The sequence below is a fragment of the Papilio polytes genome, unplaced genomic scaffold (genome assembly GCF_000836215.1).
Source record: "Papilio polytes unplaced genomic scaffold, Ppol_1.0 DF823731.1, whole genome shotgun sequence".
Classification (NCBI taxonomy): domain Eukaryota; kingdom Metazoa; phylum Arthropoda; class Insecta; order Lepidoptera; family Papilionidae; genus Papilio; species Papilio polytes.
Window position 1 is genome coordinate 5,261,349 of NW_013525473.1, and position 17,802 is coordinate 5,279,150.

At 33.7% G+C, this 17,802-nt stretch overlaps 2 protein-coding genes across 2 annotated transcripts in view; one reads left to right on the top strand and one right to left on the bottom strand.

Moving 5' to 3' along the window:
• LOC106103796 (geranylgeranyl pyrophosphate synthase) overlaps window positions 1-11,027 on the bottom strand; it is a 13,238-nt gene extending 2,211 nt beyond the window's left edge. Inside the window, exons 1-7 of the mRNA XM_013283679.1 lie at window positions 10,858-11,027; window positions 8,536-8,690; window positions 4,572-4,716; window positions 3,328-3,448; window positions 1,907-2,046; window positions 1,300-1,402; window positions 794-921 (exon numbers count right to left, since the gene is read on the bottom strand). Coding sequence (XP_013139133.1) covers window positions 794-921; window positions 1,300-1,402; window positions 1,907-2,046; window positions 3,328-3,448; window positions 4,572-4,716; window positions 8,536-8,690; window positions 10,858-10,902 — 837 coding nt within the window. The 5' untranslated portion in view covers window positions 10,903-11,027. The remainder of the gene's footprint in view (window positions 1-793; window positions 922-1,299; window positions 1,403-1,906; window positions 2,047-3,327; window positions 3,449-4,571; window positions 4,717-8,535; window positions 8,691-10,857) is intronic.
• Window positions 11,028-11,333: 306 nt separating this feature from the next.
• LOC106103533 lies at window positions 11,334-13,626 on the top strand. Its single transcript, XM_013283313.1, has 3 exons — window positions 11,334-11,744; window positions 11,871-12,072; window positions 12,423-13,626. The coding sequence occupies exons 1-3, from the start codon at window positions 11,498-11,500 to the stop codon at window positions 13,102-13,104; spliced, it is 1,131 nt and encodes a 376-aa protein (XP_013138767.1). The 5' UTR covers window positions 11,334-11,497; the 3' UTR covers window positions 13,105-13,626.
• The last annotated feature ends 4,176 nt before the right edge of the window (window positions 13,627-17,802 follow it).

Below are 17,802 nucleotides of genomic sequence, written 5' to 3' on the forward strand. Positions count from 1 at the left end.
GATTCATTACTTAATTGTTACTATACTTTCAATTGTCAATTGTTATGGTAAAAATGTGGAAACTCTTACGTAGAAATATCACTGCATACCTCGGCTGACACTGACATCAAAGTAATAATAATTGTACAATATAGAAATAACACTTACAATAAGGTAGGTTTACTATTTTCAAGGAATTATTTCGTTACTTTTTAGTGTACTGTTTTTTTGAGAATGTTTTGTTTTTGGTGTATTTTGTTTTGTTTTTGGTGCATTTTGTTTTGTTTTTCGTGTATTTTGTTTGGAAGTCGGTTTTGTTTTTTTTTGTAAATTTATTTTTGATGTTTTCGAGTATACTCGAGTAAGTATACTTAGCATTCGCCCGCGACTTCTTTTGACGCGAAATTAACAAAAACTTAGTAAGTAGCCTATGTGTTCTTCCAGACTATTCACAACATTTGAACCAAATTTTTTTAAGATCCGTTCAGCAGTTTAGGCTACAAATTCTCAAACATACATCTAAACTTTCCGATTTATAGCTTATTTTTCATTATTTATATTATGTTGTTTTTATATGTTTTATCTAGTAAGTTTAGGTGTATTATTTAAAAAACTAAGATTAGGTTATTTTCTCTATCTATACTTACATTATAAAAAGTAAGGATTTGTATGTATTGAAATAACTCAAAAACTACTGGGCCGATTTTAAAAATTCTTTCACCGTTAGAAAGGTAATTTATCTGAGTAACATAGGCTGTATTTTTTTATATGACGCGGACAAAGTGGCGAGCTACAGCTAGTGTTTTATGTGTACCTCTGCGCGTGCGTCCGCGTCGAGAGCCTGCAGCGCGTCGCGCGTGTACTGGAAGCTGCCGAGCCTCTCCAGCAGCGACACGCAGTAGCGCTTCACCTCCACGTCACGGGTGCGTTGTCGTAAGATATCTGCACTCCCGGTTTAAGAATTCATATCTTCCTTTATTGTTTTTCAACAAAATAACAATCCAACGTGTAAAATATGTGATAACAATATCGGATTTTGTTCCTTTATCCGACATCGGCATTCTTAAGCTATCTGAGCCTCTATCAGCCAGTGGTGGGACAGGCCCTTAATCATTTAGATATTTAAAAAAGCAAAATTAGAATATAGATGAAATGTAAACTATCAGTAAGAAAATTGTAATTGTAATTGAGAATTCCCACCCGCACCTAAACGTCCTTGAACCCCTGGTCCCCTTAAACATGTTCAGAGGACCAAGAAGGAAGGACGTAGAGCCGCCAATAAAAAAAACATGTAACATGCAACACGGTTTCAAAGGATACGTAGGACCTGGTTGTCGGCGTGCTGCGCGCGGATGGCGTGCACGATGGGGAAACTGAACTTACCCTCGGTTAGATCCTCGCAGTAACTCTTGTTCTCTGAATACTAGAATAATAATTAATTACCGTATACTAAGGTAACAAATATCAACATAACATATCCTTGGGTTAAATAAACACTATATCTGAAGAAATATACGTTTCTTATGACTGTCAAATAATTTATGGATATATCTAAACCAAAAAGTTAGACAATTTTAAATTGAATAACCTTAAATATAGATTTAATTGGTAATATTATCGGCCGAATAGTGAAACACTGAAATATATAACAGCTACTTAAATAAAAATTAAAAAAAAACAAAGGATATATTTTGACGTCTGCCAGATTATAAAGCTTACGAAGTATTTAAGAATCAGTAGTCGGCTGATAGCATACTTAAAGTTGAAAAAGCCTTAAATATCTACAGCGAAATTCTGAAACAACATTAAAATATACAACTACAAATTCCATTAAAATATTCACATATTTTGTATGGCGTTTACGAAGCTAAGTGTTTAAATTTCGTTTCAGTATACGGCCGTTAGTGTTAAAAGTGTGTTACAATACCTCTTGCAAACAGAGGTTGCAGTAGTCATCTCTGATCTGGAAGTAGAGGCCTAGGATGGAGGAGAGTCGGCTGAAGTCTGACTTGTTGTCGCTGAACAGCTGCATCAGACGGATGGCCAACATAAATAGACCTCCCGTCTCTATAAAAAAGGCAATTGAAGCCTTTGTTAAAATGGTCGGAGTTAATCTTTATAGCACGGTTTTTGTTATAAGATGACAATCGAGCAAGCCGGTTGATATCGCCAAAATGGCGAAGCGGCTGTTGTTTAGACATCCGCAATTGCAGATACATTGCCCAAATCCAAGGAGGAGACGCACACCAAGAGTATATTTTCGCTACCTTTGCGTCCCCTCCACCATCAAAACTTTCTCCTCCCCTTCCTTATAAGAAATGGGCGGAAAGGGAAAAGAGATAAAACTAAGCCTCCGGCACGCACATTAATAAAACGACACTTGGTTTAATACATTTAGATGGCTGATAACCAGTATTATAAGAAGGTTTTTTAATGTTTTTTACCAGAAGTCATTGAGTCAGATAAGTCTGTATACACTATAACGCTGTAGATTGTCAAACTAAAGTTTAATTTGACAGCTGTCAAAACTGATGACATAGTTTTGTGGAAACGGTTTATTTTGACGCGCAAGAAGTTTTCGTATTGTTTTTGTTATAATTATTTAGAATTTAACGACGTAATTAGAGATTAAAAATAACTTAATGGTTGTCCTCGTAAGTTGACCTTAGTACAATGTCATGTGACTAATGACGTCATCACTGTGTATGAACAATATACAATAAGCAATACTAACTTCGCGTAGAATTAAAAACAAAAGTAAGTAGTGTATTCTTCCAGACTGTGTTCTATACGTTTGCCAAATTTTATCGAGATCCGTTCAGCAGTTCCCATCCATCCATCCATCAATATATTCGCATTTATAATATTAGTAAGATTGCGTGAAGTCTAGACACGCAAAAAGATTAGACCAGTGTTTCCATATAAAGGTGTATAACAAGATTCAAACTTAATAGCCGCTCGAAGTCAACAGCAAATTTATTAGAAAGGCAAGTTTGACTAACACATAAAGCTACCAAGTTTATTGTTCAAATACCATAAACTATGGTAATCTATCATGTCTATGGGCAGTTGTATTTTGTACCTACTTAATTATTTCCATGGCGCTGACGGTAATAGCGGTGGCGAGAATTTGAACTAATAGGGATATTTAGGGCCTGTCCCACCAAATCGTAAATTGTCTCATAACAATGGAATGTGATGGAATCGGTTTTTGTTACCTTAATCTGACAGTGGCGTTAATTTAAGCTATAAGCCTTTACCAGCCAGTGGTGGGACTGACCCTGAAAGTGTTAAATATTAAAGCTGTCATTTCCTATCCGTGTATAAAAATGTGTAATGTGCACTAACTCTTAATGGTCATCTGCTTGTACTCGTCTTCGGAGGGACAGTGGAAATTGTCTCGCCAGTAGATTTCCATACCCTGGCCGCGGTGGAGCTGCAGCAACTGCTCCGTGTATACCGCCGTCGCCTGAAACAACATTGTTACACCTTCTTTCCACTGGCGCGACATACCCTATGTAGCATTTCTATTTTCATCGTCGTAGCCGATGTCACCCTAGTGGAAAAAAGGCATTTTTCCTTTTTTATATTATTTGAGTCCAGTGATGTCATCCAGCGCTGGATTACGAGAGAACACATGTAAGCGTATACTGGAATGTAGTGTGGGTATCCGTATGGGTTTTCAATAGTCCAGCGCTGTATTCAGTCGTTGGACTGGAACACTATAAACATGGTATAAGAACCTTTAATATTTAGGGTGTAAATCCCATTGCTAATTCATTTAAATTCTTCATTCGATACAATATAAATAACTCTAACTTAGACATGTTTATTTTTGTTTGACCACAATGACCTTTTAGAGTGCAATAAAATAATAAAACGAATACAGCTACTTGTTACAAATATTCGCTGCACAATAAACTATGACTCTATACGCTTTGTTCACACAAACCTAAACTATGAAATACAATGTTTCCAAACGTCTCATTTTAACGTTTAAATAACAAATTATCATTAAAATTACATTTTATTTAACCACTTCTATAAAGAATATCCCCTTTGTTATAAAATTCCCACGTCTGTGACATTGCCATTACAGTCGAGGCCAGTGAAAATGGTACAAACAACACAAATTAGTAACGCTAGTGGAAAATGGATGTAAATGCTGTTTAATATTTTTTTTAATGTAAGGTGGCAAACGAGCAAGCGGCCACCTGATTTCACCGTTTTGGAAAGCGACCGCTGCCCATAAACATCCGTAATTGCAAATGCGTCGACTACCCTTAATAAACGGAGGAGGAGACGCACATAAAGAGGACATTTCCCCTTCATATGCGTATCCACCACCCTCAAATACACTTTACCTTTCCATCCTTTCATCTTAAGAAAAATGTGGAAAGGAAAATTGAAACTAAATATGATATAAAAGACATAGAGTCTTCTAATAGGACAAGGAGAGGATGTTATTTCCTTCCCACATCACCCCTTCCATGCTTAACCAACGACTTGCTATCCTTTCTAATTAAAAAATAATAAAACAGGAAGAGGTCTCTCCCACTCTCTTCTAATTGTCCAAGCTGTATTCTACTTACTTGTGGATGCCCCAACTCTAAAGTCTTCTCGAGTGCTATAATCATAGCGTAGTTTGCAGCATTAATAGTACTTGCTATGCCGTAGATAGAGTGCGCCACTGGTATACCTCGACGAAGGATTGAATTGTCTTGGATATCATCAACGCTGGAAAGAAAAAAAATGAACATATTACATTATGTTTGAAGTTTTCTAAAATAAAAGCAGATTGAATAGAACAGATTAAAGCATGTACATATGGAAAAAGTCGAAAGGAGAGAACTTACGACTATCTGTTCAGATGTCCATACAATTAACAATTAGGCCATACTCCAAAAGTATTAAAGTCAACTCGCAAGTCGGGCCAATACTGGATGTCTAAACCTATTTAATTTCCATAATATTTTCTAGGAGATACAAAGAGGTGATGATTAAATTGCAATAGAAAACAAGACCAATAATGGCATTAATCTATACAAAAAGAACGCTAAAATAAAATTTAGACCAATGTCGAAAGTAGGGTAAAAAAAATTACACTTCCAATTTTGTTTAAAAAACAATGGAGATAATAAGATGAAAATATTTAGTTACATGAGACATAGTATTAACAAAGTCGCTTAAAAATAACGGTGGCAACAGATAATGCCTAACAGTGGCATTTTTAATTAACAAATTTTTAATTAGCACTGTTAATTAATTGTGACTCGACAGAGTAATTCTGTAACTAAGCTTATTGTATTGTAATTTGAGTAGTGACGTATAACAATATATCGATAGTTTATCCGAGGACAACGTATTGATGTTTACAGATTATTGAACTAATAAAATGTGATTCACTAGTAAATAGTGCAATTACCTAAAAGTATTGATAACACGTTAATATTCGTATATTCAAGTGAAACGTACAAATTATTTTATAAATACAACTAGTGTATCTTTAAATATTACATAGTAGAACCTTTTAACTGCGTGACTATCAGATATTATAAAATACTGTCACTGGACAATTCAAATATATTCATAAAAATCTGCAAAATTAGTATAACCGACAATTCACTCTGCGAATCATGAATGATGAACTTCAAATACGATGTTGGAATTGTCGATAGTCAAAATATCGACATCGAGTTAGTCGATTAGAAAATATCGTCGCAACCCTAGTTGTTCCTTGAGCACACTTCACCAATGAATGTGTAGTAACCTCGAACACAGTTTTTATCAGCTAACGGTACATGGTTATTCTCAGCATACTGTTTTTTTTTATGTTTTTCTGCATTCATCAGGAATATTAAACATTACGTATAAATAAATAAATAATTAACAACGTGCTACTCCTCATTATATCGCTTTATTATTTATTGCTTTTATGTCTTTACGTACTTATGCTATAACTGCGGAACTCTGACATTAACAGCCTTACAAACAAACGCGGTATAAAGTTAAACTTAGGAATAATCAGGGTATAAGCAAATATTAGTACAAACTTTGCTTATACTCAGTTTATTCCTGAGAATGTCCCTTAATATAGCTTTGGAATTAGAGCATTCAGAAAGGACATCCGTAACCATTAAACTGCTCTGAGTGCAAGAGGCAAACTACGATGTGTGTAAAATGCAGAGACTTATCCTCATTCCAGATATTCTCATTGGAAAAGTGACATTGCAGTCTACACCAAGAGTAAACAACCTGTTTAATAAAACACAATGCAGATAATAATAATTTCCAGTTAAATCCGGATCAAAACTAGATTGACCAGACATGAATTTTACGTTCAGTCCACGTGTCTCTCACGTATTGTATGCAATTTCAATTTTTGCACGAGACTTCTTCAAATAGTAAAAACTTTAGAATTTCATTCTCTACCAACGTACCTCGCTAGATGCCGTACAACATTAGAAATCATGGGTTTACGTCATAGGTAAAACCACGACATTAAGGGAATGGTAGCTTATACCGTAATTAGGGAACCGCGAATTTAAATAAGAGCGTCGGTGGCTCAGTGGTCTAAGCACTTGCCTTGTAATGTACAGGTCTTGGGTTAGAATCCCGCCGCACCCATGTGATTTTCGATTTTTCGAATTTTCATATGTAAATAACCCGACGTTCGTACGGTGAAGAAAAACATCGTGATGCAACCTGCACATATCGGCGAAGAAATTCAAAGATATGTGTGAAGTCAACCAACTCGCACTGGGCCAGCGTGGTTGACTATGGCCTAGTCACCGTAACTAAGGGTAGGCTCCGAGCCCCTCGGTGGGGACGAATAGTGAGCCGGTACGCCCTTTAGATGCCTTGATTACGATTCACAAAAAGCTGTCGAAATCAGAACAGCGATAATCTTACACCGAATGGAATGGAAATTGTAAAAGTCTCTTTACATTTGTTTTGTACAACAAAAACATTATTATGTTAATTGGATACCATAACAAATGTTGTTGTTTGCGGCACACTTTTACCGATTTGTGTCAATCCAATATAAGTCCGTTATAAATTATGCCATCTTTAAAAGATTTTTTTCTTCTTAGTAACTAACAATACTTTACAAATAAGGGCCTGTCCCACCACTGGCTGATAGAGGCTCAGATAGCTTAATGCCGTCACTTACAGATAAGGTTACAAAATCTGACAGGCCGTTAATCTGCAATAAGTATAATTCTAAAATACCTTTCTGCTTATTTTTTTTAAAATTGTTACCGGATTGTGTCTTGCACTGTAGTCTTTAGAGCGGTCGCACACTGACTATGTTACAACTTTTCAGTCGCGCTTTCATTCTATTGAGAATATATGGAGGTTCAATCACAACTCGATATTAGTTTTAGAACTAAACAGTTGAATTGGCTGCGAAACAATCGACAATAGACAATCGCACAACAGTTGTGTGAGTTTAGTCAAAGATAGCCCACTCTTAGTCATCATTGAGACCATAAGCAAATGAATATTTTGTTGAAAAAACGGTAATATTTTTCCAAATCTAGACATATCAAGATACATATATCTGATAAAAAGGGCATTTTATTGTACATTGACTCGAAAAGTGCGATGTCTTTCGATGCGTGTTGTCTTTAGTTCAGAGTTGTGGAAACCATAGCCCTTACTCATGCGGTTTTTTTACGAATTACCTACCCATTGTTTACTCCTTATGTAATATTTTTTATTTACTTGACGATAAAATTGTATAGCAATATAATTCAATGCCAGGCTTTCGAAAGAATGAATTATAAATAACGATGTTTTTATCTTTATAGGTATTGTAAAAAGGCAACTAAAGTACAATGGGCTGTTACTGCAATACACTAAGCTAAGCTAGAAATCGGTCACATAACGACAATTAATTATGTAACATCGTCATTATTGATAACGCTTAGTGCGGGCGCACACCTTTGACTGAACTATCGCAAAAGTGTGCGATTGTCGTTTGTTTCGCTGTCTATTCAATTGTTTAGTTGCACAATTAAAAATCGGAATGTGTGCACCTCCATATAAGGTCATAGTAATCAAAGCGCGACTGTTGTTTTTTTTTATAATTAAAGTGGTAAACGAGCAAGCGGCCACCTGAATCCACCGAAATGGAAAGCGACCGCTGCCCATAAACATCCGCAATTGCAGATGCGTTGCCTACCCTTATTGACGAAGGAGGAGACGCACATTAAGAGGATATTTCCCCTTCCTATGCGTCGCCTCCACTTTTCCTTCCCATCCTTTCCTCTTAAGAAAAGGGTGGAAAGGGAAAGGAACTAAAATTAGGCCTCCGATAGTTTAGTCTAAGGTGTGCGTCAAATTCGAATAAAATTGACGTCTGATAGTAAGAGGGGCTGACGAAACGTTTAAGGTTCGTTTCAGAATTTGGCCTTAAGCATATTTCAGTTACGGCAACACGCAAATATGCCGTTCCGATATGTCCTTGACTTCTGATACTTAAAATTGACCGCGGATCTCGTTAATGGCGACCTATTATAAAGTTTGAATCTTGTTATACTATTAACTCACAGTAGACTGGAGTTGTGCAGCATCTGGACAATCTCGCCGATAGCTCGAAGTTTGTCATCGCTTACTCGTAGCCAATAGTTGAAGGCTAAGGATAACTTCTTTCGGATCTGCTTGCCTGGTACTTGCAGGATATATGTGTACGGCATCAGGATTTTCTGCACAAAGTAGTAAAAAATAATTAATTACTATTGTTAAACTATAATTATACGGGTAGTAAGCCTTCATTTGATAACTATTCTAGTAAGATCCATCGAAAACATACTACAGATTTCCGATGATTGAATAAAATTTAAAACTAACTTTAAACTTCACACTGCAATGCGTAATTTCAACTTATGACTATGTTATTTTTCAACGCGCATTTCCTCCAAAATAACTATTACAATGCAAACAAAAAAAAATCATTTAACAAAACAATTAAAAAAATATAAAAACAACAACAGTTTTCGACAATCTGTACAAAGTAATGCTGATGTTAAACGATTAAAAAAATATATTAAAAAAGATATAATAAAATATAGAGAAACATTAGTATGTTCGTCTGCACACGCGGCCTATATACCCAGCACATTGTCCTCGATCTAGGGCTCTAGGGCATCCGGGATAGTCTTTTGAATTACGACGAAGCTTTCATAAAAGCGCATTTTATTACGTTCGCACTAACGAAACATGTTTTATATTGATTAAATAGTTACTTTAACAGAGAAATGATAAAAACTCATTTCCAATATTTTACGACATAAATAATGTGCGTGTAATAATTTTAGCATAACCGTTGATAGTATACCCCTTATTTAGATACCCTTTGTACATTTCCATATTTAATTAATAAATACAAATTTTCATGCAAAAGTAATGTCAACAATTTCGTTAGTTCACAATCTTACTAATAATTTAACAGACTGTAAATGACCGATTTGTCATCTTTACTACATCTTTTTTGTATCTTTTAACACAGAGAATCTATACTAATATAATAAAGTGGTAAACACACACTACTTTGAGGCGTAAGATGTCAGAAATCACAGCATTTTTTTGAATAATGCTTCCTTTAACAAAAAGCACTATACTTACGTCACACTTTAGGCTATACATTTTCACGCTATTAAACTTAGGAGGTAAACAAATTGGATAAAAACCCTGATGTGGGAAAGCCATAAGCTACAAGCTGCCAACATCAAGGAAGTAAGATTGCCATGGTTTAACATCATGTCATGACATTTTGACATTTCCAATTGATAATTTGACAAATGTAAACAATAAATTAAAATTTTCATAAATTCATGCGGATGAAGTCGCATGGGAATAGCTAGTGTGAGATAAAAAGAGAATAATTTAAAAAAAATCTATATCAATAACAATAAGAAAAAATGTATATTTGTATGACAAATAAATTGCAAAATCACTGGAGTGATTTCAAAAACACTATTGGCATTAAAATGCAACATTATTACTAAGTAACTATTTTTATTACTAGATTTTTATTTTACACAGGTGAAGACTTAGACAAAACATATTAGTTAAAAAAATCAGTAATTGGTTAACTACGTTGATAGCTTTAGCTTAGTTTGGCTTTACTATTCTGTACCCATTATATTGTCATTTTTATGTTGTTTAAAAAGTTTTTTTTTAATATAAAGTAGAGCAAACAAGCAGCGGAAACACAGTGGTGTTTTACCCAAAGACTGCATTACTAGAAAAACTGTAACATGTTGCCAGTATTTTTTAAAAGAATTAAATATAATGTAGATATTTTATTAATCAGATATTACAAGTATAAAATTACTGATAATTAAATTTGAAAAATTATTGTTTGTGATGCTTTGCTGGTCCAATTTGTTTGTGGCTGAAAAACATATTGTATGTAAATATTTTGGTACTGTTGTTTGAGAGGCTTCATGTCAAGACACACAACACAATAATTTCTAATTAAATAGAAGTTCTATAATGATGTTGTATTTCATTTCTTTGCATCAAATGTTAATTAACATTTAATACAGTAGTCTCTAATTTATCATGGTTTTAAATTACATTGATTTTAAAAATTAAATTCCATGTACAAATTGATTTTTTAAACTTTTAATAAACACACTCCATAAAAATTCTACGCTTGTAACTAAAAAAAATTGTTATCATTAATTAAACATTGCTTAAAAATGACTAATGCAGCAAGGCTCTTAAGTATGTGGTAATATTATTATTAAATTTATATTCAGGGATTACAAGGTTTTGTTCTTTTCTTTAATAATAACGAAATTTAATTGAATTTAAATTTAGTTTCTATATTAAAATAAAAAGGGTTTTTAAGTTAAAAATTCTTACCTCATCTTGCGACTTATCACCAGTTTTTGTAAAAGCTTCCGACATGGTACTATAAACTTTCCTAACAAGTCCGGTCTGTTTGAAACAGAAAAATAAATTGAGAAAAATTGATTTTCCGCTTTTATTCAGTGCGGCACCTATAATAATCCGCAATGCGTGACAAACTGACTTTGACAAACAGGAACCGGTGACATTAACAATTGACAGATGACATTTCAATTTTTTTAGTAAAAGGCGAATATTTACAAATTCCATTTATATTTAAACGAAAATGTATAAACACTTTTTAAAACTAATGTTCCGTTTTGGAAAAAATGTGCCATAACTTTATTTCTTAATAATTTATGTTTAATAAGGGTTTTTACTTTTCTATACTGCAATTACTATTAAAATCTTGCAAGAACGACCGACAATTAGTGTTTTGAAAATTTCATACTCTTTGATTTGACAGATTGTCTAATTCGAAATGATAAATAAATAAATATTGAATGAAGTTGTCAAGTTGTATGATAAAGAAGCGACGAATATTTTGGACAAAACGAAATGAAAATATTCTGGTGTTTAGGCGCAATATAACATTGTTGAATATGCTAGAAAAAATGGATAATCTGAAAATAATTATCGTTACATATCCTTGATTATGTCGGCACGTAATTTTTTGTCTGCTCGAGAGAAAAATATTGCAAAGTTTATAGATTGCTTACCAAACATAAGCCATAAGAAGTGTGGCTATCGTTCAGTGCAAGAATTACCACCGCTTTCAGCGAATTCTAGTGCCTTAGTTAATAGAAACATAGATTTATCATTTAAAATACAACCGTACTCTGACGAAAGTTTAGACAGAGTTAGTACACCTTTTTCGGATTTTTTCTCTGACAGTGAAACTGGTAAGAAATTCCTACTTGATTGTCATATACCTGGTTTTAACTCACATTTCTTTTCAACTTCTATATTCTTGGTACTACTCATTTATTACCAAATACACAAATTTAATCATTGCTTGTACTCCTAAGGTACTCCAGATTTTAGAAGTGAAGAAAGTGACAGTAGTGCTGGGTCAGCTTTGAGAAGAAACACAGAAGCTGCAACAAAAACATTAGAGGAAGAGTGGGAGAAGATAGAAAGGACTTTGTACAATGAAGATGGAGAAAAAACAACAAGACAACATATGCTGGAAGAGTGTAGGCAGTGGAGACAACTGCATCCACAACTCAGGTAACTTAGTACATATTTTTATAAGTGTGTTTGTAGTATTTTTTGAATTTGGTCTGCTTCATGGTCTAGTAAGAGAGGATATGTGTAAAAGGAAAATAGATTCTGATAGAGATGTATTAAAGAGCAGTACATATTTTTCTGACACTTCTTATCGATAAGATGGTGACAATCGTCATTTCGTCATCTTTCTCCGTATTCTGCTCCCATAGGGTTGGCAAACCAAGTTTTATCTCCACCACATAACTCTATCATACATCATCTCAGTCATTACTTACTTTTTGATCATGTCACCTTTTACACAATCCATCTATCACTTTCTAGGTATGATATGTTTCTTTTTATTATTTCAGAGTCATCGGTAAAGCTATACCACTGCCTAAGAATAGGTTACATTATAGACAGAGTGAACATGATGAGGTGATTGCAGTGCATTACAGTGACTATGAGCAATTCAGCGAAAGCGAGGAACGCCTGTCACAGAGTAGCACAGATGTTACACCACAGAACTCCCCCAGGGTGTCTGTGGAGTTTGAACCGAGAATAACACGAGAGAAAATATCCTATTACCCAAAACAAGATGAGGAATCAGATTTTGAAGATACATTTTCGTCTCTTTTACAAATAACACCAATTCAAATACGAAGTCCGTATAGAAAGAGGCAGACTCATTCAATTTTGAGATCGGAGGTCGCATCTTCACGTTGGATGAGAGGGAATCGACCTGAATCATCAGTGAATAGGGGTAGTGCGAAGTCTTATGTTTCACTGGATGCTGGGAGATATGGTATTGATGGTAAGTCACATAATGGTAGGGTTGTTACAGCAAGGCATAGGGATGTAGCAAGATTAGAACCGATTTACACCCCTGAACCACCAATTGATGTGATGAGGAATCCACAATATGGTAATAGGAAAGTGTCGCTTCCTCCATTGTCTATGGATGAGGAGAGACGTAAAATTGCCAGTGTCGGGTCAGCAAAACGAATTGGCAAATATAAGAAAACTCAACCTAAATATAATAGGCCATGCTAGCTATGCTTGTTTCTAGTCTCTGTTAACACAGTTTATGTTTATTGTACAAATGTTTTTTATTTTGACATTTGCGAATACCAGAATAATTTTGGTACTTATTTTATGTACTTTATAGACTTTAAAATTATGGGTAACACTTTTTTAATGCACATTTTTTTCTCTAAAAGGCTGTATAGTTATATTTTTTAACTACAGATGTTTAGTAATGCCAACTTGTCTATTTACAATGTTTTGACATTCCAATGTTTAAGAAATCTTGTTTATTGCCAAGTTAAAAGCTTTGTCACTTTTTTTCTTGAAAATGCCTGATGTGTCTTGTTTTTAATGATTCATTTTAATAATAATGTTTAATTACATTATTCTCACAGTAATCGTATCTAACATGCATTTATTACTGTAATTCTTTTTAATCTGTGATACTGTAACTAAATGTAAATCTGTTTGCAAAGAATTAGTATTTTGTGACATCATACACATTATGTTTGAAGATCATTATTTTAACATTAAGACATAAAACAATTGTTTGATTGTCAAATGTAGGAATATTCCATGTTTATTCAATTAAAACATTTATTTTTTCTACTAATCTGTGTTTTTTTTTAATCAACTCTATGGTTATTGTTCCACTGATTGTCTATGTTTTGTCCAATCTGGAAATACTAAAAAAATAATAGGAAGAGGAAAATCTGAAAATAAAACATAATAGTCAAATACAAATACAGAATTTATTTTGATATTTACATTATTTGCATTTTATTAACAATCAACATCAACAATATTAAATAATTTGTCATGTGGTGTGATTTATTACGAACAGTCGGGTAACATTACATTTACCCGGAGTCGTGTACTCCCGCGTCCGTGCACATGGCAACATTTCCTACTATCCTTCAAAACCGTGCAAGCCATAATGCGCTTTATACCTTAACACTAAGAATGGAATTGGCATGTACAATTTTATAAAGACGGTTTCAGAAATGTTGGAGTGTACACGTTTCAAGGTCAATGTATTACGTGGGATTTATGGGATTATTTAAACTGGCGCCTTTTTAATCCTTTACCCCTTAGAGTCTATACCAAATCAGGCTAACTTACTCAGAGTCGTTAGGTCGCTAAAACCCTTAGTCCAGATTAAGAATTCATATTCTACACTAAGGGCATTTATAAGTCACCATTAGACGATTTATTTGGGCAGTATTAGGGCAACACTTACGCTATCTCTCTCTGTTAGTCTTACTTTTGAGTACACAATCTAAGCGGTTTTTTAGCACTTTAAAATCGATACTTTTATTGATTTTTAAGTATTTTCTATGGTAACTTTATTGCTTGGTATAAACGGTTCGTATATATCGGTTCCCTGTCTATCACTAAATATCAGATGCATCGAAAGACTTTACTTAGTGTTCACTTAAGTCATACAATACAACCCTTTGATAGCATTAAGCGAATAAAGATGGCTTTTAAACTTGTAAAATGTTGATGCGTAAGATGTGAAGATTAACAGACAATTGAGCAACTGCGAAGAAAGCTGTGAGCTGGAATTTAGGGTTGCCAAAAATAAAATTATTCTAATGAAGTGTAAATGCATTCTATGAACGTGAGTAGAATATTAAAAGTAACGTTAAAGTATAAGATTAATGCAGAAGAGTTATGGCAAACTTTTTACAAAAATGGCAACCCGCGACGCAAAATGTCGGCGAGCAAAGATGGCCGAAATTGTATTTGATTCGACACTATCTAGTACGATGTCCTAAAAATTATAATCGATTAGAAGAATTTTTTTATGTTGATTTTAATTTTAAATACTCGATAGTGCCAATCCGAAATATCTGTAGACAACTGATCATTAGCGCGGTCATTCCCAGTCCTATTTTATTAATTTCATTTTTACACAATATAAATTTAAATTGTTATAATTTACCTCACAGCCATCATTATATATTGATACTACTTTAATAAGAAAGGACTATGTGTAACAACACGAGATGGCATTCAGCTTACAAAAAGGATCTAGCGAATATTCGTATAATAGAGCAAGACTTTTACATACGTATATAATACATAAAAAATTCATCATTCTGTTCTAAAAACGTTAACAACTTCAAGCTATTAGCAATAGTCAACAATGTTGTTAATACTAGGATATAATGCACACAGAATATGAAATTAGTTCTACCTAAGTTTGAGAATAGGCTTTTTTTGCCACGTCACAGACTTATGACAAAAGCGTCGTTGAATCGAAACATGATTAATTCAGGAACTAACACACCACGAAAATTTAAACAAATTGAGGACGTAAGAATGAAAAAAAAATGTGCCCGTGCACTAAATAAGAATATATTAATGAATCTAAAATAGTGTTTAAGTGTTGGAAAATGAAATGCGAAGGAAATCGATGGTATAAGTGAATTACTTTTACGCCCGAAGGCCTCTTTATCGGTTTATTAATTTAGATTTAATAGACTATAATAAGATCTTAGTTTAGGGCGACCGAAGATGTTACGAATCTATCGACGGTAGATGACAAAAAATTGTCATTGTCAGTTGCGATTTTCGACCGCGAGAGGGCCACGTAGGGTGGCCCAGATTACACCTAGCAACAACGGTAAAGTTACATGACACTCGACCAACATACACATTGCATAAACAACATAAGTAACAGACCTCAAGCAGACACGCAGAAGGACAGCTATTTTCTCTCTCGATAAGGCGATTATACAATTTAGACTATTTTTAAATTGCACACTGACCCACCTCTATAAACTTTTAATTGCGATAAATATTTGTAATGCTGTATAAAAATATTAAAGGAAAAATTGTCATTTTAGGATTAACCTTAAATATATCATTCATAATTAATCCAAAATATCTATTAGCGTGTATTTTACATTTTTACAATGAGACTTCCGAATTCTATAACTAGCATACGGTGACATAGAAGCCTAAATTCACAACAAACTACACACGATATTACTTACGAGTATAGATTATAAACTTTAATGCAGCCGTAACCTTCTATTTTAATGCAAAAGAGATGTACTTTCAAAAATTCTTACGTAACATACAAAATTACATTTGACTATTTACAACAATCTAGCAAATATTTTTAATTTTTCTTTTTTTTTTCTATCGAATGCAGCGGTACTCTATACGTCAGGTACCAATTTTGGCGTCTATAGGCTCCAGTGGCATGCATGGTACACTAAGAAATTCGATTAAAACTAAACGATTACATGTAACTTAATATAATTATGAGGTGTTGATTCTGCCGAGGCACATCATTTATCAACTCACCTCGTTTGGCCTAATTAGTCCACCTTTAGTTATAACTAGTATACAATTTTTTGGACAGACCAATTACGATACATATGTAAGCTATCGTGCACAACCTTCTCAAAGTTTAATTTGCTTTAATATATTATAGCGATTTGCCATATTTCATGTGCATATACGCAACATTAAATCTCAAGTCATCGACCACAATTTTTTTAATAATTTCCAATATTTATAATCTTATTTTACATGATTTTTCTTGTTCTATATCTGTCCTTTTGTAACAATAAATAAATGTGTAGAATATTTAAAAGTCGATAACAATGATCACATTTATAATCTGTTTTGTGCTAACATATATTGTATCTATATTTTGCACGTTGGCAACACTGATCTTAAGATATAAGGCAATATATTTAGTGTTGTTCTTATAAATCGTGTCCATGTGTCTCGTCCCCTGGGCCTCCTTTTGTACTCTGTGGGTACTTTTGTTTTACGGACTATTTACGCAACTATACAAAAATATGGCAGTATGTTTGCATTCAATTCCTTTACAAACTACGATCAGTATATTTTCCTTTTGGACCGAAATGCAGTTATATTCACACACACACATTTTGAAAACTTAAAAAAAATACCCACATTACCCTAACATTTAAGGCCGGCTTTGCCTATACTATTTGAACAATGGCATGATATTCTACTATGTAGCATGAGATATATCCTTATCATACAGGATGTTTGATAATTCAAATTATTCTATTGGCGAGTCTGGGAAATTAATAACTATTCGTTAATTGAGGTATTTTTAAATTTCGTTTATTACTTCAACAGGTACTACTTGACGTCTAATCACGCATTTATCTATAGTAATGCGATACTACTGAATTTATATATTCATCAAACATCTTGTAAATGTTAATTTAGTAAACATTGTGTTATCGATTTACTAAATGGCGAATCCATAGAAATGATTATAAAAATGGTGAGGCGAATAACTAATATCTAGTAAATTCTAAAAAATGAACCCTAATTAACTGCGAACAGTTTTGTATTTTGTGTTCCGATAAGAATTGTACCATCTAGCGCAGTCAATTAAAGTTTCACCTTAACTATTACAATCAATAAACTATGAAGAGTCCACAATCGTCAAAGCACCCCGAGTTAACACTAAATACATCGCAGGCTTCACAAGCCGTATTCTTTTAAATAACAATGACTTTTCGAAAATAATATCACACATGTACAGCATACACTTTGCACTTAGCGTTCCTCGCAATATAAAACCATTTGCCTATTGAACTCCTTATCTATCTCCGTTACTGCAACGACATAATCTAACTCCAATTTATATAAATTTCAGTCCATTTGTTTAATGTGCAGCGCCTTAAACACGTCCACTTTGACAATCCCCCGATTCAATGC